The 25,994-nt window shown below is 43.9% G+C and overlaps 1 protein-coding gene across 17 annotated transcripts in view; it reads right to left on the bottom strand.

Moving 5' to 3' along the window:
- LOC118400879 (neuronal cell adhesion molecule-like) overlaps nucleotides 1–24,787 on the bottom strand; it is a 112,330-nt gene extending 87,543 nt beyond the window's left edge. For 9 of the 17 annotated variants that reach the window (XM_052474676.1, XM_052474685.1, XM_052474680.1 and 6 more), the window contains exon 1: nucleotides 24,620–24,697. Coding sequence is in view for 8 of the 17 variants with exons in the window: in XM_052474672.1 (XP_052330632.1) it covers nucleotides 24,620–24,784 (165 nt within the window). In the remaining 9 variants the exon portion in view is untranslated. Of the gene's footprint in view, nucleotides 1–24,619 lie in introns of all 17 variants that reach the window. The other 8 variants (XM_052474672.1, XM_052474675.1, XM_052474683.1 and 5 more) reach the window with 1 other exon arrangement.
- Between the last annotated feature and the right edge of the window lie 1,207 nt (nucleotides 24,788–25,994).

Below are 25,994 nucleotides of genomic sequence, written 5' to 3'. Positions count from 1 at the left end.
AAAAATGGTCAAAGACTCCAGCCACCCAAGGCATAGTCTGTTCTCCCTGCTACCGCACGGCAAACTGCACCCGAGCACCAAGTCTGGGACCAAAAGTCTCCTGAACAAATTCTACCCCCAAGCCACAAGACTGCTAAATAGTTCACCAAATAGCTACCCGGACTATCTGTATTGGCCCTTCTTGCACTAACTCTTTTTGACTCTATGCACACACACACACACACACACACACACACACACACACACACACACACACACACACACACACACACACACACACACACACACACACACACACACACACACACACACACACACACACACACACACGTCAACATGAACACAGGCTACACACATATTTATACACTTCCACACTCATCACATACACTGCTGCTACTGTCTATTATCTTTCCTGTTGCCTAGTGACTATATCCATACCTATATGTACATATCTACCTCAATTTCCTCGTACCCCTCCACATCGACTCTGTACTAGTACCCCATGTATATAGCCAATCTATCATTGCTCATTGTGTATTCATTTATTCTGTTACTATATATTCTTCTGTAATTATTAGCATTTTATTTTTGTATTTTCCATTGTTGGGATGGGCCCGTAATTTCTATTTAAATCTACATATGTTGTTTACGAAGCATGTGACAATTCAAATGCAATTTGATTTGATAGAGGAGCATAACGCAGCAAGGCCAACGATCGCTGATGGTATCTCAACTGTATCTCACAAAAGGTCATATGATATTAACTTGGGCCATTGAAATATTAGAGCTTCCTTCTTTTAAGAGAGAATTTTAAGTGGACAAAAGCTGAAATGTAACGTTTCCTACACACTTATCTGGCTTCCTATAACTCCTTAAATGCTGACGGGCTCATTCTCTGCCATGGTCACCTCTGTATTCTCTGAGCACCAAAAAATGCCCTTATAAGAATATCCTGAATAGCCTGGATCAGCACTTTAACACTGTATTTCCTGTCAACCACAGAGTGATCACAATACATAACTGGGAATTGCCGGTCTCCTTTGGGGCTGTGCTCCCATCCCAAATGGGACCCTATTCCCTATATAGTGCACTACGTTTGACCGGACCCGAAGGTCTCTGGTCAAAAGTAGTGCAATAAATAACAAATAGGGTCCCATTTGGGGTGCAACCCTGGTCTCCTTTGGGACTCGTTATTAGAGTGAGAGTCAAAAAAGGCCCACACAGTGATAGGCATCCTGACTCAGTGTGCCTTTCTCATGGTAAACAGGTTGAGATTGACACAGCTTTGTGCTGCTATAATACAGCATCTGCTTTATAGCATGGAAAAAATGCATTGTCCCCCGGGGGAAGAGAAAGGGACCATTGATGGTGACCGTGGTAGCAGGGGCTTTGACTGTGACTAGGGTTGCAAAGGGGCTATATTACTGGAAACTTTTGAAGTTTACCATTAAACTACCAGAATTTTGGTCACTTTCAAGTATGTAATTTATCACAAGACAATTTAGTGGTCCTTTTGGATACTTCAGATTATCACAGGTGTCTGTAATTATCTCTGGACCTCCGTGTGGCCTCACATGTTAAATACAGTATATAACATAATCCAACACAATTATTTTAAATCAAATCAAATCAAATCAAATTTATTTATATAGCCCTTCGTACATCAGCTGATATCTCAAAGTGCTGTACAGAAACCCAGCCTAAAACCCCAAACAGCAAACAATGCAGGTGTAAAAGCATTTTAAAATGAAACATAAAATGAAATGACAAAACTGTAAAACCTTATTCTAAATATGGTGTTTAATATGAGGGTTTTAGCATGAAACATTATATATTTCTTACGCCCTTTAATTTATTTTACTATGTCAATATGTCTTTGTTATAAATGTTTTGACCGCAAACTGGCGGCAGCTATGAAAAAAAGTAAATCGTTGGAAGAGTTGCAGAGTTTATTGAAAATAACGCTGTTGTTGATTAGATGTTTTCATCATTAATTAGGCTATTTTCTCTTGAACCATATGGTCTATCTACTAGAAACTCATAGACAATATGGACAAAGATATAAAGATAAATACTATATACAGTGCCTTCAGAAAGTATTCACACCCCTTGGTTTTTTCAATTATTTGGGGTTACAGCCTGACGGTAGCGTCACACCTGGCCAACGTGCAGTGAGATTGCAGAGCGCCAAATTCAAATACAGAAATACGGATTATAAAAATTCAGAAAACATACAAGTGTTATACATAGGTTTAAAATTTCACATATTGTGAATCCAACCACGGTGTCAGATTTCAAAAAGGCTTTACGGTGAAAGAATACCATGCAATTATTTGAGAACATCGCCCAGCAGACAAATCATTACAAATAGTAACCAGCCAAGTAGAAGAGTTACACAAGTCAGAAATAGAGCTAAAATTAATCACTTACCTTTGATGATCTTCATATGGTTGCACTCAGAAGACATTCATTTACTCAACAAATGTTTATTTTGTTCGATAAAGTCTCTCTTTATATCCAAAAACCTCAGTTTTGTTTGCTCGTTTTCTTCAGTAATCCACAGGCTCAAACGCAGTCACAACAGGCAGACAAAAAAGTCCAAATTGTATCTGTAAAGTTCATAGAAACATGTCAAACAATGTTTATATTCAATCCTCAAGTTGTTTTTAGCCTACATAATTGATAATATTTCAGCCAGATAATAACGTTGTCAATATAAAAGGTAAACAAGAAAGGCTCTCTCTCTGGATTGCGCATGAAAAAGCTCTGTGACACGGCAGGGTCCACTCATTCATTCTGCTCTTACTCCCTAATTTTTCAGAATACAAGCCTGAAACAATTTCTAAAGACTGTTGAATACTAGTGGAAGGCATAGGAACTGCAATTTGAGTCCTAAGTCAATGGATACTGTAATGGCATTGAATAGAAAACTACAAAAATAAAATAAATCCTACTTCCTGGTTGGATTTTTCTCAGGATATCGCCTGCCAAATCAGTTCTGTTATACTCACAGGCATTATTTTAACAGTTCTGGAAACATTAGCTTCTCCTAACTTCTGGGACTGAGTAGCAGGCAGTTTACTTTGGGCACGCTTTTCTTCCGGAGGTGAAAATAGTGACCCCTACCTTAGTGATTAACATGATTTTTGAATCACTACTGTAGCTCATCTCTGTACCCCACAGATATAATTATTTGTAAGGTCCCCCAGTCGAGCAGTGCATTTCAAACACAGATTTAACCACAAAGACCAGGGAGGTTTTTCAATGCCTCGCAAAGAAGTGCCCCTATTTGTAGTGTGGTAAAAATATAAATAGCAGGCATTGAATATCCCTTTGAGGATGGTGAAGTTATTAAATACACTTGGCGCCCCTCCTTGGGTTGTGCCGTGGCGGAGATCTTTGTGGGCTATACTCGGCCTTGTCTCAGGATGGTAAGTTGGTGGTTGAAGATATCCCTCTAGTGGTGGGGGGCTGTGCTTTGGCCAAGTGGGTGGGGTTATATCCTTCCTGTTTGGCCCTGTCCGGGGGTTTCATCGGATGGGGCCACAGTGTCTCCTGACCCCTCCTGTCTCAGCCTCCAGTATTTATGTTGCAGTAGTTTATGTGTCGGGGGGCTAGGGTCAGTTTGTTATATCTGGAGTACTTTTCCTGTCCTATCCGGTGTCCTGTGTGAATTTAAGTATGCTCTCTCTAATTCTCTCTTTCTCTCTTTCTTTCTCTCTCTTGGAGAACCTGAGCCCTAGGACCATGCCTCAGGACTACCTGGCATGATGACTCCTTGCTGTCCCCAGTCCACCTGGCCGTGCTGCTACTCCAGTTTCAACTGTTCTGTCTGTGATTATTATTATGATTATCATTATTTGACCATGCTGGTCATTTATGAACATTTGAACATCTTGGCCATGTTCTGTTATAATCTCCACCCGGCACAGCCAGAAGAGGACTGGCCACCCCACATAGCCTGGTTCCTCTCTAGGTTTCTTCCTAGGTTTTAGCCTTTCTAGGGAGTTTTTCCTAGCCACCGTGCTTTGATTGCTGTTTGGGGTTTTAGGCTGGGTTTCTGTACAGCACTTTGAGATATCAGCTGATGTAACAAGGGCTATATAAATACATTTGATTTGATTTGATTTGACTTGGGGTTGTGTATCACCCAGTCACCACAAAGATACAAACATCCTTTCTAACTCAGTTGCCGGAGAGGAAAGAAACCGCCCAGGGATTTCACCATGAGGACAATTGTGACTTTAAAACAGTTAATGGTTTAATGGGTTTAATGGTTTCACTTGGCTTGGTCTGAGGAATAGCAATCACATCACAAAACAACAAGGCCTTTAGGAAGAGAACCCAAATAACCCTAAATCCATACAAGGGAGTATTTTTAACTCACAATCAAACACAGGTACCTGTGACACTAAGGCTGCTCATCATTTAACTACAGGGGTTTTTGTTGCTCCTGCTAAGTTGTCTGTCACATGTTGTTTGAGGGCTTTCAGCTCCTTGATTTCTTGACTCATTGAGCGAGACAATCCCAAAGGATCAGAGTCTCTCTGGATTCATGTTCCAGGAGCACCTGTCATGGTTAGAATAAACTGAACTGAAGTAAAGCCGTAGTATTCCAAAAAGGAAAAGTAATAGCATCTCCAATAAAAGATTGCAACAACTGAACCGAAGAAACGTTAAGATCTTTAAAATTACTTTTTCAGTGCAGACCTACTGAATTTGGAGGGGGGGAGGGGTGTGTGTATCTGGACTAGCTGGTTTTGAATTGACTACGAAACCCTTTGGGAGAACGTGATGGTTTTAAATTGATATATCAAACTGAAGCCTCGGGAGGCTTAGGAGCTGTAATCGTAGAAAACTGAGGATGGATCAACAACATTGTAGTTACTCCACAGTTGTAGTGACTACTCCAGAATTGTTAGATTACTTGTTAGATATTACTGCAGTTGGAACTAGAAGCACAAGCACTTCGCTACACTAGCAATAACATCTCCTAACCATGTGTATGTGACCAATAACATTTGATTTGACTTGGTTTTGACAATACTAACCTAATTGACAGAGTGAAAAGAAGGAAACCTGTACAGAATACAAATATTCCAAAACGTGCATCCTGTTTGCAACAAGGAACTAAAGTGATACTGCAAAAACTGTGGCAAAGCAAATCCCTTTGGGTAATGTGTTATGTTTGGGGCAAATCCAACACAACACATTACTGAGTACGACTCTCCATATTTTCAACCATATTGGTGGCTGCATTATGTTATGGGAGTGCTTTTTCCGAGCTAAGCACAGGCAAAACGAGGTTCAGTCTGCTTTCCACCAGACACAGGGAGATGAATTCACCTTTCACCAGGAGAATAGCCTAAGACACAAGGACAAATCTACACTGGAGTTGCTTACCAAGAAGACAGTGAATGTTCCCGAGTGGCCGAGTTAAAGTTTTGACTTAAATCTACTTGAAAATCTATGGCAAGACCTGAAAATGGTTGTTTTAGCAATGATCATCAACCAAGAATTTTGAAAATGTTGCCCAATTCAGGTGTGGAAATGTCTTAGAGACATACCCAGAAAGATTCACAGCTGTAATTACTGTCAAAAGTGCTTCTACAAAGTATTGACTCAGGGGTGTGAACAGTGGCAATTTTAGCATGTAAATCCTGGTGGGGCAATCCCTTTTGGGGGGTGCATGCCAGCAAAGCCACAATATAACAAAACACAACACTAAACAATACATGAATTGCACTATAACGGTGACAAACGGTGCCCACAAACTGTTAGGGCCTACATAAAGCTGTCCATACTGCTGCTGACAGTGAAACAGTTCATTCAGCCTCATTTACTGCTTTAAAAAAAACATAGCTGATAAGGCTGACTTTCTCAAACAAATGTGGTTTCTACTTACAATTGAGATGTACAAATTGTACAAATTATGGCACAAGAGGATGACAAGCGGATAAGAGGCGATCCATGATTTCGAATAAGACATTAATGAGCGAGCTAGGACGGACATAGTCAATATAACTATTTATTAAGCACTTTTGAAATGTACAGCGACAGAATTCAGAACATGGGCTGTTCTTACAAGTCAGAACCGTAGGATAAATAAAGGGGGCATATTAGCAGACAATTAACCTCTTACAATATTCAATGGTTACATTTCTCTAAAACAGTTTATACTGTAGGCTACATGTGCACCCCCAAGTCAGAACAGTAGGCGAAATTAAGAGGCAAAAATAGACCAAATTATTAGGTTGAGGCATGTGGGCTACTAACAGCTTACTACACAACATACATTTAGTATTACCTTCTTAGCTACAGCATACATATCTCCCTGGCATATAACATAATTTATGCAGTAGCATACAAGACATTTTTGGACTCACCTTGTTGTGCTGTGCTCACTTGAACAGGAAGGTGGCGTGGCGGTCCAAATATTGTCATCAAACTTTAACATCAAAGTCTGGCATTCTCTGGATTTTTGGTGCTTTCAAGACAACTGGGAACTCATAAAAAAAACTAATTTGAATCATGATGACGTCAGTGATCTTTAGGTCGTAGCTCTAGAAAGAGGCTCGAGTTCCCGACTTACAATTCCGAGTTGGATAACCATTCAAAACTTATTTTCCCAGTCAAAGCTAGTTCCCAGTTGCTAGTTCCCAGTTGTCTTGAACTCACTGAAGTCAGATTTCCCAGTTCCAAGTTAGCAGTTGTTTTGAGCATGAAAAAATGGAAAAGAGATCCTTAAACCCAGAATTGGGACCACGCACCCACTTCACTGAATAGCAGGCTAGTGATTGCTTTCTGTTAGCCACTGATTCCTTCCAAATCACTCATTGTTGAATTTGCAATTTCCAACTTGTTGGGTAATGTTTATGTCCAATGGCCAATGAGCACCGATATGTTTCATCTATGATGTTGCTTCAATATATCCACATAATTTTCCTACCTCATGATGCCATCTATTTTGTGAAGTGCACCAGTCCCTCCTGCAGCAAAGCACACAAGTTCAATTTTTGTTTCATCAGACCAGAGGACATTTCTCCAAAAAGTATGATCTTTGTCCCAATGTGCAATTGCAAACCCTATGCCTGTTTTGGAGCAGTGGCTTCTTCCTTGCTGAGCGGCTTTTCAGGTTATGTCGATATAGGACTAGTTTTACTGTGGATATAGATACCTTTTCCTCCAGCATCTTCACAAGGTCTTGTGCTGTTGTTCTGGGATTGATTTGCACTTTTCGCACCAAAGTACGTTCATCTCTAGGAGACAGAACGTGTCTCCTTCCTGATATGATGGCTGCGTGGTCCCATGGTGTTTATACTTGCATACTATTGTTTGTACAGATGAACGTGGTACCTAGGGGCGGCAGGGTAGCCTAGTGGTTAGAGTGTTGGACTAGTAACCGAAAGGTTGCAAGTTCAAATCCCTGAGATAACAAGGTACAACTCTGTTGTTCTACCCCTGAACAGGCAGTCAACCCACTGTTCCTAGGCTGTCATTGAAAATAAGAATTTCTTCTTAACTGACTTGCCTAGTTAAATAAATAAAAATAAAACCTTCAGGCATTTGGAAATTGCTCCTATGGATGAACCAGATTTGTGGAGGTCTACAATTTCTTTTCTGAGATCTTGGCTGATTTCTTTTGATTTTCCCATGATGTCAAGCAAAGAGGCACTGAGTTTGAAGGTAGGCCTTGAAATACATCCACACCTCCAATTGACTCAAATGAAGTCCATTAGCCTATCAGAAGCTTCTACAGCCATGACATCATTTTCTGTAATTTTCCAAGCTGTTTAAAGGCACAGCCAACTTCGTGTATGTAAAACTTCTGACACACTGGAATTGTGAAACAGTGAAATAATCTGCCTGTAAACAAATGTTGGGAAAATGACTTGTGTCGTGCACACAGTAGATGTCCTAACCGACTTGCCCAAACTATAGTTTGTTAATAAGTCATTTGTGGAGTGCTTGACACAGGCTGGTCAGTGCTGGTGGGTGGTGGTGGACCGACCACCCTGCACACAGCCTCCAAAGTAGATTCAGTGTTTAGGAATGAGACCCTGACAGATAATTAGGATTCAAATGGCAAGAGGCCAAGAGAAAAAACCTCAATAAAAAGTGTTCAATAAAAAAATGGTTCTCATGGCCACATCTTACAACAGCTCAACGTCAGTGAGAAGACTCCGAGTCGAAACAATTCTCATAGGACCACAGGTGGACAGGAAAACATCATGTCCAACACTGTATTTTATATACTACAGGTCCTCACAACAGGCTATGTAACACCGACCTCTAACAGGTCTCAGTACAGCGTTACCAAGAGTGCTCTGCTCTAGTCTGACTAAAACTGCTGCAGAGAGCTCTGTCTGGAGGAAGGTTAGATGGGAAAGAGAGACTACACAGAGAGTGTGAGAGAGAGAGAGAGAGAGAGAGAGAGAGAGAGAGAGAGAGAGAGAGAGAGAGAGAGAGAGAGAGAGAGAGAGAGAGAGCCTTGGTTGGCGTTCAACATTTAGAGCATGGCAGGCTTGCACTCTGTGACACTAAAGGCGTCCACATGCTTCCCAGCCGAAACAATTCAGTGGATTTGTGCATATATTGTGACAACATTTTGTAACATGGACAGTCGAGTGCTGGATGCAGGGATGGATGGAGGGACGGATGGATGGAGGGACGAACGGATGGAGGGACGGATGGATAGAGATAATGGATAGAGGAGGGATGAATGGTATCATGGTGCCGGCACAACAAGCCACTTGACGCTGTTCTGTTTACTGGATCGGATTAGTCTTCCTCTGGGTGATCACACTAATTATAGTGATCCACATATACCAAGCTAAACAGATGTGTTCAACAGCACGGACTCAACATAAGGGTTGGGGTCGATTCCGTTTCAATCCAGTTAGTTCCGGGAGTAAATTGGACTTTCAGTTTACTTCCTGAATCTCGAGGGCGACTGACTCACAGTTCATCTACTAAGATCAATGACAGTAAGGGGGATATAATGAAGTCCATAGACCGTACACCAAGACAACATTGTGTTTTCCTATCTGAGATTGCTCTTCATTATTTTCCTTTTCCAGGACAATTTTAGGCTCATTTCTTTTCACTCTTTCAAATATAGCATATTCACACAAAACATGTTCAATGTGAGAGATAAACAAACTATTGCGGTCAATTGAGTAGTAGGTGTCCCGGGTGGACTCAGTATGCCTCAGTCCTAAACAATTAGGAGTCAAATGTATAGAACGTCTTTGCTATTAGATATTATGGGTAACAAATGGACCTCCGTCACATTGGTGCGTTTCACCAATTGCATGGCTTTAACATTTAGACTATTTCTCTTTCTCTCTTATGCCTTTCTTTAGTCAGCCATTTGGAATGAAGTGATTCAGCAAAGCTTTATCAGGCATGCGCTGGTCGCTGCTACCAATACTCTGCTACTTTCCAATAGAAATTCACAGTTTAAGCCTAAAATCCAAACTATATAGTAAACAGAATAACAACTTGAGATATTTTTTATTTATTTAACCTTTATTTAACTAGGCATGTCAGTTATGAACAAATGCTTATTTTACACCGGCCAAACCCTCCCCTAACTCGGACGATGCTGTGCCAAATGTGCGCCTCCCTATGGGACTCCTGATCACGGCCGGTTGTGATACAGCCCAGGATCGAACCAGGCTCTGTAGTGACGCCTCTAGCACTGAGATGCATTGCCTTAGACCTCTCCGTCACTTGGGAGCCCTCCAAATAGAATGATAGATGAGGATGAAAACAAACTCAAATGGTCTAGGATTGGGAAATACTGTAAAAGCAGACAAATAGCACATTGTACTTTGGCCATGTTTCCATCTGTTCAGGCCAAAAGGACAAACAACTCACAAACAATCACTGGTCTCATGAGGCAACTGGAACGTAAATAGTCTCGCAAACTTTTGCTATGCTTTTGCAATAGCTCCATACTTCGAGTAAATATATTTTTTTAAAGGTAATAGTATATTGGAACAGCATTGTACGTGACTTGAAAAAGGCATACTACAAGCTCTATTACAAACAGCAAAAGCAGAAGACACAGTGAGTGACAGTGAGTGTCTAGCATGGACACTTGGAGGAGTGGTAGGGCGGGGTACATGGGGAGAGAGAAAAATGACCCTAAGCCTCTCCAGCAGGTCTATTGTTCCTATCATCAAAGAAAAAAACAAGAGAAAGCCATTTTTACGCCGGACAGTCTAGATTAGAATGGTGCGCCCCGGTGAGACAGAGAGCAAGCTCCGGTCACTGCCTCTTCCATTTCTCACCCCAGCCTGGCCTTCTCGCTCGCCATATCACCCTTCTCACCGCCACCACATAACATCCGTTAGAATAACCTTTAAAGACCCAATCTGTGACATATACAGCTGTCTTTATCATTTAAATCCCACTTTGAGAGTGGTCACACTTCAGCAGCAGCTCCATCCCTCAGCTTTATAGCAAAACAAGTGGTGGAGCTGCCATTTTGTTGTTTTTCCAAATTAAGGAGTGAGCCTTTAACCTGAGTCAATGGGGCATCCTGTTTGTTTATTAGCCTCTTAAAAAAACAGACAGTTACACAGTAATGGTGGACCAAAAGGAACAGTCAATGAAATGCACAGGCTATGATGAAGACACTGGCATCCTAAAGGCGTTAACAAATGAAAGGGACCACAATGTTTGCTTCTATTTACACCAAGAACTACAGAACAGAGGGGTGGAGGATTTCAGTTTGTGAAGTAGTAAACCAATGAAACCACAGGCCGTGGGAATCCCAAATGGCACCCTATTCAATACCTAGAGCACTTTTGACCAGGTCCCATAGTGCTCTGGTCAAAGTCGTGCACTATGTAGGGAATAGGATACCATTTGGGACGCACCCTGGGGGTCTCCTTCCCTGCTACACTTCTAAGTCAAAGTACAGCATGTGGATGTTTGAGATATGGTGAGGGAAAACTTGGTCCATTCATGCAATCACTCGTCTCTTCAAAAAACAAAACCACTAATGCAAGTGTCATGCATTGTGCCCTACCGGACTGCTTGGTTGTTTCAGCCGTTGACTGAAACTGTGATCGTAGTTCGGTTTGGATGATCTAAAACACCCGATAAGTCTGAATGCTTCCAGGATGATGTTGACAGAAAGGACGGAATGGAACCATAGAACCCACCAGTTCCTTTACCCAAGAGGCATTGGGGACCAGGCCAGGGATTGGTGGAGTAGTTTGCATGCTCCTGTGTGCCTGTGGCCCTAAGGCTCAGTTGGTAAGACGCTATAAACACCAACTGGTTGTGGGTTCAGTTCCCGCAGGGATCCCATAGGCCTACACATACTAAAAATGGCCGTCTTCAGAATAAAGTGGCTTTGGAGGAGGAAAGGTGGGAGGTGTTGTTATTTATCTGTCAGTGAACGATGGTGGAGGCATCTGTAAACCAGTGGCACCGGGGAAGCAGTCAGATTAGGAAAGCGCAGTGCTGCTATCACTCTCTCCCAGGGTTGGGTTTGGGTATAAATAGTGGGTTCATCCCGTGGTAGTGTGACTCGGGCCCCAAATGCTTCATGGGATTTTAACATTGAAGACGAGCATGGTGAATGCAACCAACCCTCATGTTGTGGACCTATTCTAGTCTGTTTAGTAATTAGCTATCAGGGAACGAGTGCCTGTGTTTAAGCATATGGGAAATAGAAATCACAGGAAATCTTGACATAAATTGAAACATACTGTATACACACGTGAATAAATCTATACATCTATGCATTAAATATCTCTGTACTTCTCAGCGCGAGAAGATTTGGTCTCGATACAGAATAAGCAGAAGTAACAACTATAATCCATGGATCAGAATAGTGCACTCGACTCGGGAAGAATGTGTTGAAAGTAATATATCCATGTACCACAAATTAAACTGGAGAGCACCGTGTCTCTAAAACATCTGATGAGTCGTGCTCCGGGGGTTTGGACAAAACAGCGCATCTCCAGTTACTACAGAAAGGCGTGTACTGGGTACCAACATCCTTTTGACAAGCAGAAAGAAAAGAGATCTGACAACTTGGTAAGGAAATACGGTGTCTCCTTTCCCTGGGACCTCTCTCATCTTAACCTTGTGGAGCTCGGGGGACGTGAGCGGGGACAAAGGATAGCAAATACTAGCAACACCGAGGCAGATTCAAAGTCAGGATTTGACCGTACAACAGCGTAGGGGAGAGTAGGGTGAGATCGGCTTGCATTCCAAATGGCATTCCTGTTCCCAATATAGTGCACTACTTTTGATCAGGGCCCATAGTCAAAAGTAGCGAAACCACATAGGGAAAAGGGTGCCATTTGGGACACACCCGCTGAGTAATGAATATTCCACTAAGAGGACTCCGGAGGGCTATCGTCTGGTGTTCTATCATCTCTTAAGATCGAGAGAGAGTGAGTGAGTGAGTGAGTGAGAGTGAGTGAGTGAGTGAGTGAGTGAGTGAGTGAGTGAGTGAGTGAGAGAGAGAGGGATAAAAAGGGAGGAAAGGGAGCGAGAGAGAGACAGTGAGAGAGAGAGAGAGAGAGAGAGAGAGAGAGAGAGAGAGAGAGAGAGAGAGAGAGAGAGAGAGAGAGAGAGAGAGAGAGAGAGAGAGAGAGAGAGAGAGAGAGAGAGAGAGCAAGCGAGTGGTGGATGGAGATCATAAAGTAATCTGCTCTCAGGGAGGTGATTGGTCCTTTATCTGAGAAGCTCAGCTATAAACTCTGGATATCATCCACTAAAAATATTGCATGTATGGGAAATGGAACCAATTTAAATATCCTAGGCTTAGATATTTTTCAATCCCCACCATTCAATCATGTAAATGAGAGTTTTTCATGAAAAAAATACCTATTCTCTGTTGCATAAAATCAATGGATTAAACATCAGATTTTTTAAAACTGAGACCAACCATAGAAGAGACAGGACAAAAGCTACAGTAGCACCTTGTGCTCTCCTCGTCCGCAATTCAATCTATTATTCTACAGGAAATCTGAGGAAAGCTCTGGTGAATATATGAGGATTTTTCTTTTTAACAACTCTGCTCTGTTCCCCTGGACACCCTGTTAAATATCAAATCAAAACCATTGAAGAGCCGACTTCGAAAACCAGCTGTATGAAGTCTCACTTTTCCCACTCAAATAGATATCACAACTATATAAACTCCCCTTCAAATGACGCACCATCACTAATGGACAAAAACAAAAATCCTGAGTGTTACATTTGTCCTCCCGAGGTGGTGGGTAGGCAGGTGCACTCTGTCACCCAGCTAGCCCTTTGAGTAACGTCTGCTACGGTAGTTTCTCTCAAAGAGAACTTATGGGCCCGTATTAACAAAGTGTCTCAATTGCTGATATAGGATCGGTTTTGCCTTTTAGATTTGAATGAATACAATTATATAGACACGGGTAACTGATCCTAGATCAGCAATCTTATTTTGAGATGCTTTTTGAATACGGTCATGTGTCATTTGTCCTATGGGGCCAGGGAGCCAAACAAGCCAACCTCGAACGGTACGATGTTCATTGGATCTGGACTCCTTTCAACCTCGGCCAACACTCAAATACCAACGGAGAGTTGGTCCACCAACGGAACCAAAAACCATTTAATGGCCTATTTAATAACTGACTCGTGTTGACTATGAGAGCCTTCTAATCTCATTGTCCTTTTCAGCACAGTTCCAGCAACTATGGTGGATTCGAAACCAGGCCAGCTCAGTACAGCTTGGCTTGGCTCAGTAGTCTGAAAAGTCTTCAAGGCACCCTCCCCCTCTATCTCCAGTCCATCTCTTACCCAGGAATGGCCGGTTCTCAGAACTCTCAAAATATAGATCAGATCACCAGGACACCATTCAAAGACCTGCAAGCACACAGACAAGACATACAGACCAGACAGACAAGCGCTCTGGTGCCCCATACAGACCTCTCAGCCACACTGGTCTTTTGATTGGGTTATCAAGCCCAGCCAGCCTCTGAGGTGGCTGATAAATGAAGTCACCATTCATCCCTCCATCCTCTTCACTGCTGGGGCTAGGGGCGGGAATTGCCTTAGTGACAATGACATTCTTTTAGAGCCACCAAAGAGCAAGTCGAGCTCTGAGTCAGAGAAGCAGGGAAGGAGGGGGACTAAAGACAGAGGGACGAGATTACACTGATTTCTATTCCACTGTAGTGTGTTTGATCTTAAATTGCTCTGGCATCGTATTCCAGTCAACTCGCTGTGTCGCTGTGGCTGTTGTCCTCTCGGTGCCGATTCTCTTTTAGTCTTTTTATTCACGCAGTGGTTTTCTCACGCAAAAGTGGCCCGTTTTGTGGGAGACAAAGAGAAGACGAAGGATAATAGAAGACGAATATGGAACAGACAGAAACGTTTGAACCTCTATTATACACTTCATTGCTAGGCTAAAGGTTACTTGTAAATACAGCCTTAGTAGTTCGGGGGGGAAACATCCAACCTTCCCAAAAAACAAATCGTCTAAATGACGTCCCAATCCTGAGGTGCAGATTACAAGTAATCGAAACACAGTATGAATCACGTAAGTGTAATATAATTAGATGACGAGTGCATCCCAATTACTGTGCGCGTCGTGGCACTATTGAGATTACACTTAGGTTTTTTAATACATCAAGCAGTAAACAATTCTCTCAAGGAAAATTCAAAACAACACTCCTTGACGCCAGCTCTGCGCCGCTCTCTCCCCTTTCATTGTCTTCTTACCCATTCCCTTCTTCCTAGTCACTAACTGCTATACAGGCTTGGAGTTGGTCGGGATTGGTTTGGTAAATGTCCCGTATATATTTTAAATGAGAAAAACAAATCAAAATGGGAATCACAGGGATGTAAATAACGAAGGAACAGTCCTCTCAGAGTCATAACAACATTCCTGGTGCCAGCTCTGCCCCCAACTCCTTCCCTTACCAGGACTTACTGTGGCAGCACCCTCGCCTGAGAGAGAGAAAAAAAATCTCCATAGCTGACAGAGTGCATTAGACTCTCAGCAAACATGGCTAATACTCATTGTTCTGACGCTGGAGCTGATTAATCCATTTGAATGTCCCTCAACATGTGACCTGGGGATCAGGGCGCCCGATTGGGTGTTACCAAGAAAGGGGGATTGGGTTTACCGGGGGACTACTTTTGGGATTCTACTTCTTTTTTTGACCTCAATCTTCTCTAATCATTTTGAAGCCATAGACACGGAAGGATTATGGTGGTGTATAGATGATGCTTTTAAACAACGCGTCACACAGGCAGGGAGGAGAACAACAGAAAAACACCAACCAGAGGCAGCACTGTTTTTTGTTATAAAGGTATCTCAAAAGGGACATGGATTGGAACATTTATCTGGGGCTGAATGGAGATGGAGGAAGAGAAAATCTCTGATAGATTCGCAGTCGGATTTGTTTACCATCCCATTTCTTTGTCTCGCCCCCCAAGGGGAGAATTTTCCCAGGATTCCCGTGGCTGCGTTTGGGGTTTTAAGGGATGAAAAAAGGCGGAAGGAAGAAAAGCTCATTGGTCTCAGCATCTATCTAGTGCCACAGAAACAGGGGAAAGAGAGCCAAGCTGTCATCCCAGTTGGATTAAGAGTCCTTCAGTAGTGGAGGCTGAGCTGGTGACATGGTCCCTAACCATGGAGCGGAGACTGGGGGGAGAGGGCAGCGGTATTAGGGAACCAGGACCTAAATGAGTCACAAGGTTCAGTCGGCCTCCTGAACCATGGAAAAACCCCTTTGTCACCTTTTATTCATGTGCTGGCAGCCAAGTGTCTACCTTCATCCAGTTAAATCAATCACCGTTGCATGTGATGGGCCTGGAAGAATGAAACTAACCTCCTATTTAACCTTCATTTCACCAGGTTATCCTGATGAGGTCAGCTTTTGGAAAAGACCGATTTTTCAAGGGATGAAGCTGCACTAAGATCTCACTCTGCTGCATGTGCCACTACGCCATAGTTTACATACAGTGGTGACATAACATCCATTTAATGCTGCAATATGTCACTTTTTTGGGGAGTGCTGACCAAATTGATGTAGAAATGTGAATTATAGATCTGCCATTCTCATTGAGAAAACCTCTAAGAAGTGGTAGATCTGTTCTATGTGCGCTATTGCTATGCTTCCTGTGCAGAGAGTTTCATTTTTGCATCTTTTACTTTCCGGTTTTGCACACCAGCTTCAGAAACTGAAAATACTATATTTTTTGTTTGTGGAAAATGTATTTTACAGCGGTTTAGATGATATCATGAGTCTTTACACCATACTTACACACATAAACAGAAATCAAATCAAATCAAATTGTATTTGTCACATGCGCTGAATACAACAAGTGTAGACCTTACCGTGAAATGCTTACTCACAAGCCCTTAACAAACAGTGCAGTTCAAGAACAGTTAAGAAAATATTTACCAAATAAAATAAAGTAACAAATAATAAAAAGTTACACAATAACATAACAATAACGAGGCTATATACAGGGGGTACCGGTACCAAGTCAGTGAGCGGTGGTAAAGGTTAGAGGTCAATTGTACATGTAGGTAGGGATGAAGTGACTATGCATAGATAGTAAACAGCGAGTAGCAGCAGTGTACAAAACAAATGTGGGGGGTCAATATAAATAGTCCCGTGGCCACTTAATTAATTGTTCAGCAGTCTTATGGCTTGGGGGTAGAAGCTGTTCAGAAGCCTCTTGGACCTAGACTTGGCGCTCCAGTACCGCTTGCCGTGCGGTGGCAGAGAAAACAGTCTATGACTTGGGTGACTGGAGTTTCTGACAGTTTTATGGGCTTTCCTCTGACACCACCTATTATATAGGTCCTGGATTGCAGGAAGCTTGGCCTCAATGATGTATTGGGCTGTACGCACTACCCTCTGTAGCGCCTTACGTTTAGATGCCGAGCAGTTGCCATACCAGGCGGTGATGCAACCGGTCAGGATGCTCTTGATGGTGCAGCTGTAGAACTTATTGAGGATCTGGGGACCCATGCCAAATTTTTTCAGACTCCTGAGGGGGAAAAGGCTTTGTCGTTCCCTCTTCACGACTGTCTTGGTGTGTTTGGACCATGATAGATCTTTGTTGATGTGGACATAAAGGAACTTGAAACTCTCGACCTGCTCCACAACAGCCCCGCCTGTTCGGCCCGCATTTTCCTGTAGTCCACATTCAGCTCCTTAATTCAGCTCCTTAATCTTGTTGTCCTGGCACCACACTGCCAGTTCTCTGACCTCTTCTATATAGGCTGTCTCATCGTTGTCGGTGATCAGGCCTACCACTGTTGTGTCCTCAGCAAACTTAATGATGGTGTTGGAGTCCTGTTTGGCCACGCAGTCGTGGGTGAACAGGGAGTACAGGAGGGGACTAAGTACACACCCATGAGGGGCCCCAGTGTTGAGGATCAGCGTGGCAGACGTGTTGTTGCCTACCCTTACCACCTGGGGGCGGCCCGTCAGGAAGTCCAGGATCCACTTGCAGAGGGAGGTGTTTGGTCCCAGGGTCGTTTGCTTAGTGATGAGCTTCTTGGGCACTATGGTGTTGAACGCTGAGCTGTAGTCAATGAACAGCATTCTCACATACTTTTGTCCAGGTGGGAAAGGGCAGTATGGAGTGCGATTGAGATTGCATCATCTGTGGATCTGTTGGGGCGGTATGCGAATTGGAGTGGGTCCAGGGTATCCGGGAGGATGCTGTTGATGTGAGCCATGACCAGCCTCTCAACGAACTTCATGGTTACTGAGTGCTTACGGGGCGGAAATCATTTAGGCAGGTTATCTTCGCTTCCTTGGGCACAGGGACTATGGTGGTCTGCTTGAAACATGTAGGCATTACAGACTCCGTCAGGGAGAGGTTGAAAATGTCAGTGAAGACACTTGCCAGTTGGTCCACGCATGCTTTGAGTACACGTCAAGGTAATCCATCTGGCCCCGCGGCTTTGTGAATGTTGACCTGTTTAAAGGTCTTGCTCACATCAGCTGCCTAGAGCGTTATCACACAGTCATCCAGAAGAGCTGGTGCTCTCGTGCATGCTTCAGTGTTGCTTGCCTCGAAGCGAGCATAAAAGGCATTTAACTCATCTGGTTGGCTCACGTCACTGGGCAGCTCACGTCTGGGTTTCCCTTTGTAGTCCGTAATAGTTTTCAAGCCCTGCCACATCCAACGAGCATCAGAGCCTGTGTAATAGGATTCAATCTTAATCCTGTATTGGATTAAGAGAATTTAGGAGAACTATTAGAATTTTAGCCGCCATTAAATGGCAGAGCGATTTCTGCATAGTGCATATTTTTTCTAAGAGATAACTACATCAAACACAGAGCATGGGAGTGTTAGTAGGTTTAATGTCATTCTTTCTTGGCAGGCCCAGGCCTGGCTCTTTAAATCTTAGACTTGAAAAGCGGGATAAAGGCTGTCGTGGCATATTTGCTGAGCAATTAGACAACACAAGTGGGCCAAACCATTATGTCAACAGAGAGGGGGGAGGAATGGGGGCCGAAGGGGGAGGAAGGAGGGTGATGGGCTTAAGCCTATGCGAATGAGAGGAAGGAAGCATGAGCATGTTCTTGGGAGCATTCAAGTGCACGCTCCCTTCCCTAAAGAACATACTTCCACAGCATCCTGCTGCTAGGGTAGCACTCCTGTCCTGCTATCTGTCTCAATGGACAGACTAGAGGACAGCGTCATGCAGCTGCTGTGGCATTCTTCCACTGTGACCCTCTTCAGAGCAGGTGTCCATTTCTCGCACATATCCGCCGCCCATGCAGTACTTGGCAAGAGCCTGGGGCAGGGGCTGGGTTTGGGGATGGAGCATTGGCCGAGGCTGAGGTTGGGGTTGGGGCTGGGGACGGAGCTGTGGCTGAGGTCAGGGCTGGGGCTGGCTATAGGCTGAGATTGTTTTCCTCCACTATAAAATCTCTGGTCTTCAAACAAATATCCAGATCTTCTCTTCAAAACAGAGATCCAGCCAGTGCCCAGGCTTGTAGCCCAGACTCCCGAGTCCCCAGCCCCCTGATCAGGCAGCCCCCCTCCTACTTCACAAGAAATGCTCCAAGAACAACGGGCTAGCCAGTGGGGACGGGGCAAAAACAGACCCTCTTTTGTTCCCCTTGCCCCTTCTCTGTGTTCCATTAGGTACATGACCCCCCCCCAAAAAAAAAATGCTTCCACACACCCCTCGCGTCCACCCCCCCCCACACACTTCTTTCCAATGGGTGGTAAAAAAGCTTATTTTTTTAAAGAGTAACTTGTGAGGAGGACACAGAGAAGCAGACTAGCAAACACATCCTTCATTCCTTCAACCCCTATCCCTCTCAACTTAGTCTTGTTTGTATCACAGAAAATTAATTCAGGTAAGTCCGGCTGTGAAGAATGAATCCCCGTGCTAGCTAACCGCCTCAAGCTCAAGTGGTTTACGTTGCATTGTTTCAAATCAACGATGGCGGGTTAGCCTGTTCATTTGGTTTCTATTGGGCAGGGGGAGCATAGAACATTAAACCCACAACATCACGTTCTATTATCTTTCCATTCCTCACCACCCACTTTGAAAGGAGGCTTTCTGCTAGTTGATCCCTCACAGTCCGTTTGAACAGAAAAGAGCATCGCTTCACCTTTGTTCTCACCGAGGGGTGTAATAATCCTTACATGGGAGGGTGATAATACCGTATCCCGGGGTAACCTTGAGCGATTGGGTCGGGCGGCTATAATGGCATAATAACCTGACATGGGTAATAATTCAGTCACCGTGGGGCTACTGCTGCTGCCAAATGGGTGAGACTGACCACTAACCGACTAACCACTCCTTCTGTGCCATCTGTCCTAGCAACCAAACAAATGACCACAAGCTAATAAAACAGTTAGGTATTAAAGAGCACATTGATAACAATAGTTGATTCACTTTGGACTGCTACTTTAGCTAGGAGCTAGGAAGGGACCAGGGCAGACCAGACCATTGACTGACCACTCCTGTAAATCTGACATCTACCCTAGAAACCAAACACTGTCCTGGCCTGAGATTCCTGACCACAAAGTCATATAGCTAGCTAGGTAATAAGGAGCACACATATAGCCTAACACTCCTATAACCCTTTGTGTAGCTCCAGGTTTCTTGCGTGTTTTGTGTATAGTACAACAAGCCAAACAATATCCTATTACTTGATGTGGGTGTAATGAAACGTTACACAAGGAATCTCGAGTAGAAAAGCGTTATTGTTTACAGCAACAGTGAGAATCAACCAAAATAGATTGTTTCTGGTCGAGACAATCGTGTCTGAGTCAGTCCAGAATCAGTCTGTTGTCACAATGTACGGGTCACCTAACCTCGCCACTTTTTCTAAGACATTATAAATCTAGGTCTATGATGTAAACAACTACAGTGTGCAGCTGTGAGGAGAGGAGAGCAGAGGACAGGACAGGAACCTGTCAATCCCCATTAGCACCAGTGGCTAACCAAGTGTGAAACTCTAATTGCGCTTCACCAGCTTGTGTGTGTGTGTGTGTGTGTGTGTGTGTGTGTGTGTGTGTGTGTGTGTGTGTGTGTGTGTGTGTGTGTGTGTGTGTGTGTGTGTGTGTGTGTGTGTGTGTGTGTGTGTGTGTGTGTGTGTTTGCGTGCGTGCGTGCGTGTGTGCTTCCCTCTCTAAGCAGATTTGAATACATGCATACGTTTATTAAAGGCCCATTTCAGTCAGAAATGTGATTTCCTGTGTTTTATATATATTTCTACACTACGGGTTTGGAATAATACTGAAAATTATGATAATGCCCTTTTAGCGTAAGAGCTGTTTGAAAAGGCCGCTGGAAATGTCGGCTTTTTTGGTGGGATAGTTTTGGCCTGCCTGGTGTGATCACCTAGAGGTAAATGAGTTAATAGACCAATAAGAAAGAGAGTTCCAAACCTCTCTGCCAATAACAGCTCATTTTCAGTTTCCCCCTCCCCACTCCCAGACAGTCCTAGGAAAATTCTTGCTTGAGAATTTGCTCTTTGCTAAGAAGCCATTTTTGTTTCTTTTTGACCATTTTCATTTAAAACAATCCTTGTAAGGTACTTCATTGTTACTCAGAAATGATTTAATATTGAGATACAAATGGCTAGCAATGGACCTTTAAAAACCGTGACACATCCAGCCCCATGTCGTGTCTGTTGAGCAGGCAGAGCAGCAACGAGACCGAGGGAGGGATATCCTTCACAGTCACCCGGTGGTCCTCACAGAATTACACAGAACAGTATTATATGGCTGCGCGTCCCAAAGGGCATCCTATTCTCTACATTAGTGCCCTTCTTTTGACCAGAGCCCTGGGAATAGGATGGGTATCATGAGAGTAGGGCGTCATTTTGGGATGCACACTTTGTGTTTCTATGGTGGTCCCCCTAATGAGACATTCATCTGCCGGCAGTGTGGAGGACAGGGGTGTGACAGAGAAGCTAGACTAAAGCATTTTCACTGTGACGCCTGCCTGGTCCTATGGGAACACACATACACACACGAAACACACACACACACAGGCCCAGACCCTGGTGACACTAATGGATGTACATGGGCCTCTCTTACTCGCCTGGGATCACTTACATCAGAGCAGGTCAGCCGGCAGTAGCAGACATTCATATTATTGAGTGGCAGGCCGGCTACATTCAGATCATGGCTAAATAATATTCTCCATTCAAAGCAAGAGTGCACTTTCACTACCTGTCCGACTGACCGACCCGTGAGGACATACTGTATAACTAACAAATGGTAAACCCCCAGGGTACAAACATGTGTCTTACAAAGTAACAACCACTGAGACACAAAGAATAATCAAATACTGTAGGTCTGTGTTGTTTTTGTTTAACAAAAAAACTCCAAAGAAAGCATCAAGAACTGCATGATAAAAAAAAGTAAACTATTCAGACTAGTGACATCTGCCTTTACTAAATGGACACAGCTCCACAAGTGTGACTCCATTCCGTGATTCAATAGCTCCAAATGAACCGTCTGGGCTCGAAACGTCCTTCAACACTTCCGTTCTGGTCCGATAACGGTTGATTTGACGCACGCGGTCTTCCCAAAAAGAGCATTCAAATAGGAACGGGTCATAAAAGTTGATATTCAATTCTTCCAGAGGGACCGCTATGACATCAGCATGACTAGACCAGGCTGAGTGCGTTGGTTGGATGACTAAGACACATTGTCCTGCTGTCTTGGTGGGGGGTTAAAACACAAGCTAGCAACTGCCTGGCAGACGACCGGAGACAGAGAACAAGTCCCTTCTCACAGAAGAGTCCGCATGCTTCACCAGCCCACAGTGTTGAATAAGTGGCATTTTCCTCTTCTCCACCCCAGCCTTTCCCATCACTCTAAGGACCGGCCACTTCTAGGTTTATCATCTACTGGGAAACTGGGACTCTCATAATGCCACATACAAATAAGTGCATGCATGAAAACAAAACACACACACACACACACACAGAGACACACACACGTTCAACGGACACACACACACAGAGACACACACGCGCACACAGAGACACACACACGTTCAACAGACACACACACACAGACACACACGCGCACACAGAGACACACACACGTTCAACAGACACACACACACACGCACAATACCACAGATACCACAACCAGTAAATGGTAATTATGGTGATCCATTACAGTTATGCAAATCTCCATGTGGCACTGGAGCTGGGTGAAAGCAGTGAAGAGTAAAGGGGCAGATATCTAGGTCACCAGTCTGGTAAGGTCACTGTGTATTATCTCGTCCCATTCTCAGGAATGGCCGGACGGGTGAGCAACAACGGTCTGCCAGACGACAGCTGTCAACCAAACCGCAAAAGTCACTGAGGTGACAGCAGGAAGTACAGAAAGGTTGAAAAATGACCCGGAACATCAAAGGACAACATTATAACCGGTTGTTTTCCTTCCGTTTTCACCGTAGTGTCCCTTTAAGACAGCTGCCCAGAGGGGGTCTCTCTGGGTCACAAATCTGTAAAGCAATGTTATTAACAAACTGATCTTATAAATTAGATCAGATATAATCCATGGGTCAATAAAAGACAAGAAGGAACACCAGGGCAGGGTACACAAGCAGCAATCAACGATGGGAGACACAAACACATTTTTGGGCCGCTCTCTCAGGGTGCATGCAGATGCCATCGGGTAGGTCAGGGAGTCGTTATCTACTTGAGGAGATTAACAATAGTCTGCTCAGACTGAACAAACACACCTAGAACGTCAGTCACAGCCAGAAGACAGATAAAAGCATTAGTCATTCATCGTTAGTCGTTCGCATTGTGTTCATTGGACTGAGAAGTAAAAGTGCTGTGTGTTTTTGGGTGTGTGTGTGTGTGTGTGTGTGTGTGTGTGTGTGTGTGTGTGTGTGTGTGTGTGTGTGTGTGTGTGTGTGTGTGTGTGTGTGTGTGCGTGTGTGTGTGTTGGGTGTTTGTGTGTGTCTGGAAAGTGAAAGTGGCGAGTGTTTGGTTGTGTGAGTTTGTTTGTGTTGAAGGGGGGGGGGGGGGGCACTGGGTACACTATGAATGAATTAAGCTTGCCTGACAAGGGGACAGAGTGTGGGGGGTAAGACATGGGTGGGAATGTTTTTGCAGTAATGCAATTGTTTGGCTTGATTATTAACGTCTCGAATACGTGACAGATGGAACAAGGACATCTCCAGGGGGATTATTCTAATTAGAATAATGACAATTTCGAGAAAATGGAGTGAGCTAGATATTGGTGTCAACACATTAAACGAAACACAACATTTGATTTGCACCCGTACATTTTGAGAAATCGAATCAAGCGTGACATTTCGCATGTGAAATAACAGCAAACGCATTATTTGATTTCGATCAACTGACCAAATCTACTCGAATACCAAATACCAAACTTGAGTAATGTGCGTAGGCCCTTTACACAAATGCATTACATATTGTCTAACGCTCTGCTCTCTCTCTGTCTCTGTCTCTGTGTCTCTCTCTCTCTCTCTCTCTCTCTCTCTCTCTCTCTCTCTCTCTCTCTCTCTCTCTCTCTCTCTCTCTCTCTCTCTCTCTCCCTCTCTCCCTCTCTCCCTCTCTCCCTCCCTCGTTACAACGAATACAAGAATTTGTGGAAAACCTTCAGTGAAGTTTTTAAAAAAAGGATTGTCACGCGCATAGCGGCACACACATTTGGGGTGCTGTGGAGTGCGCCTTGGGTTGACTATCATTTGTTCAACAGCCATAACCTACAAATGAACAATTGATGCCATCGCAAGTCTAACATTGTTGACAACTTGTCCACCTGACCAACCACACTGATGCACAGACTGATGTACAGGGCTGTAGGACCAATACACAGACTCCTGATGTTGTGTCCCAACGCTAGCTGTAGGCTACACCTGTTCTGAGTAATATACCACATTTCTGTATCACATAAGAAGTCATCTAAATACTGTTACTGGTTCCATATGTAGGGTATACAACATGCAGTTTAATTGGCTCCGGCAATTTAACGAACACGATGATTCGCTTCTTGATAGCCTCAAGACAACATCTATCCTACGTTCGCACGCATAAACTACTGAATGAACGACCGCGTCATACGATTCTCATTCTGCCTTTGGGATGTTATGGCATAAAAACATGATTTACTTAACTAACCTGCAGTGTGAGGTGCGCTCTTTCTTCCAGGTCCTTGCAGTAGAGTGCTATTTTTCCCCGGTGTGTATTTTCAGTTGGAACCGCGTCCGTCCGTTGAGCTTCCACTTGCCTCTGCTGCTTGACTGGTCCTCTCCTCCTCTCGCTCTCTCTCTCTCTCGATCTCATCCGTTCACAAGATAGCGCGCTCTTCAAGCGCGCACACTGCAGCGCCGCTGCGGACGGATGGGGGTGGCCTCGAGCGCTGGACCAATTTGACAAAATAGGTTTCCAAATTCCAAATCGGTCCCCAGTTTCTTTCAACATCACAGATGGAGAACAGCTGTAAGGGGTAAAGGATCATGCAGGCTAAAATAATTGTACATGCTGTATTGTATAAATGATTCCCTGTTGCTATTGTATTAATCATCTTCTTGAAATGAGAGGGGTAAGTGAAAGGTTATTTACAAATTTGTCTATTATCTGTCACCCTTCAGGCAGAAACAGCACATTAGTGCCTCTATTTGCAGGATTTCTCAATTTAAAAAAATGCACAACATGTTGTCTTAAGTCAACAAAGTCGGAGCTGCTGGGAAAGTCTGTCTCACTGTCTATGCTATTAGATAGAGAGCAATCACGGCAGCTGTTCACCCCATGTTACTGGGGATATACCAGAGACAAAGGGTTGTTCATATTGCAACCATACATGCAGCAGTCTAAGGTACTGCATCTCAGTGCTAGAGGTGTCCCTACAGACACCCTGGTTCGATTCCCGGCTGTATCACAACCGGCCGTGATTGGGAGTCCAACAGGGCGGTGCACAATTGGCCCAGAGCCGTCTGGGTTTGGCCGGAGTAGGCCGTCATTGTAAATAAGAATTTGTTCTTAACTGACTTGCCTAGTTAAAATAATAATAATCTCGAATGCCGGTTCACCGGTATGACCAAAATCACAAACCACTTTTTTTTGTTCAAGCACTCAAGAACTGTTGTCCGCTACAGATGAAAATGATCTGTTTGCATCTGCCATATTGTCTGTCCAATATCCAGACGACCTGTCCCTAGAGATTTCTCTACAGTTCATCTGTTTCCGTAACGTGTTGAGGCCGGCAATTAAGGAGAAGGAGAGGCTTAATTCAAGATTTTGCAGAACAGCTGTATTTCAAGCACCACTCCCTTCTGCCACCAGTTTCCCCGATGTTTCGACAGCGATCAAGCTGTTTTTACCATCCCTGTAGCTGTCGCTTCTGCGGAGAGGTCGTTTTCTAAACTAAAACTCATAAAGAACTACCAAAGAAGCATTAGGCTCTCGGTCTGATATGTGCCGAGTAAGCTCTACTCATTGCACTGGCGCTGTCATTGCCTTGACCACGGCATTTATTCACCGATATCCCCTTATA

This window comes from Oncorhynchus keta, chromosome 22, assembly GCF_023373465.1.
Source record: "Oncorhynchus keta strain PuntledgeMale-10-30-2019 chromosome 22, Oket_V2, whole genome shotgun sequence".
Taxonomy (NCBI): domain Eukaryota; kingdom Metazoa; phylum Chordata; class Actinopteri; order Salmoniformes; family Salmonidae; genus Oncorhynchus; species Oncorhynchus keta.
Note: the sequence above shows the minus strand (reverse complement) of the source record. Positions and strands in the feature narration are given on the sequence as shown.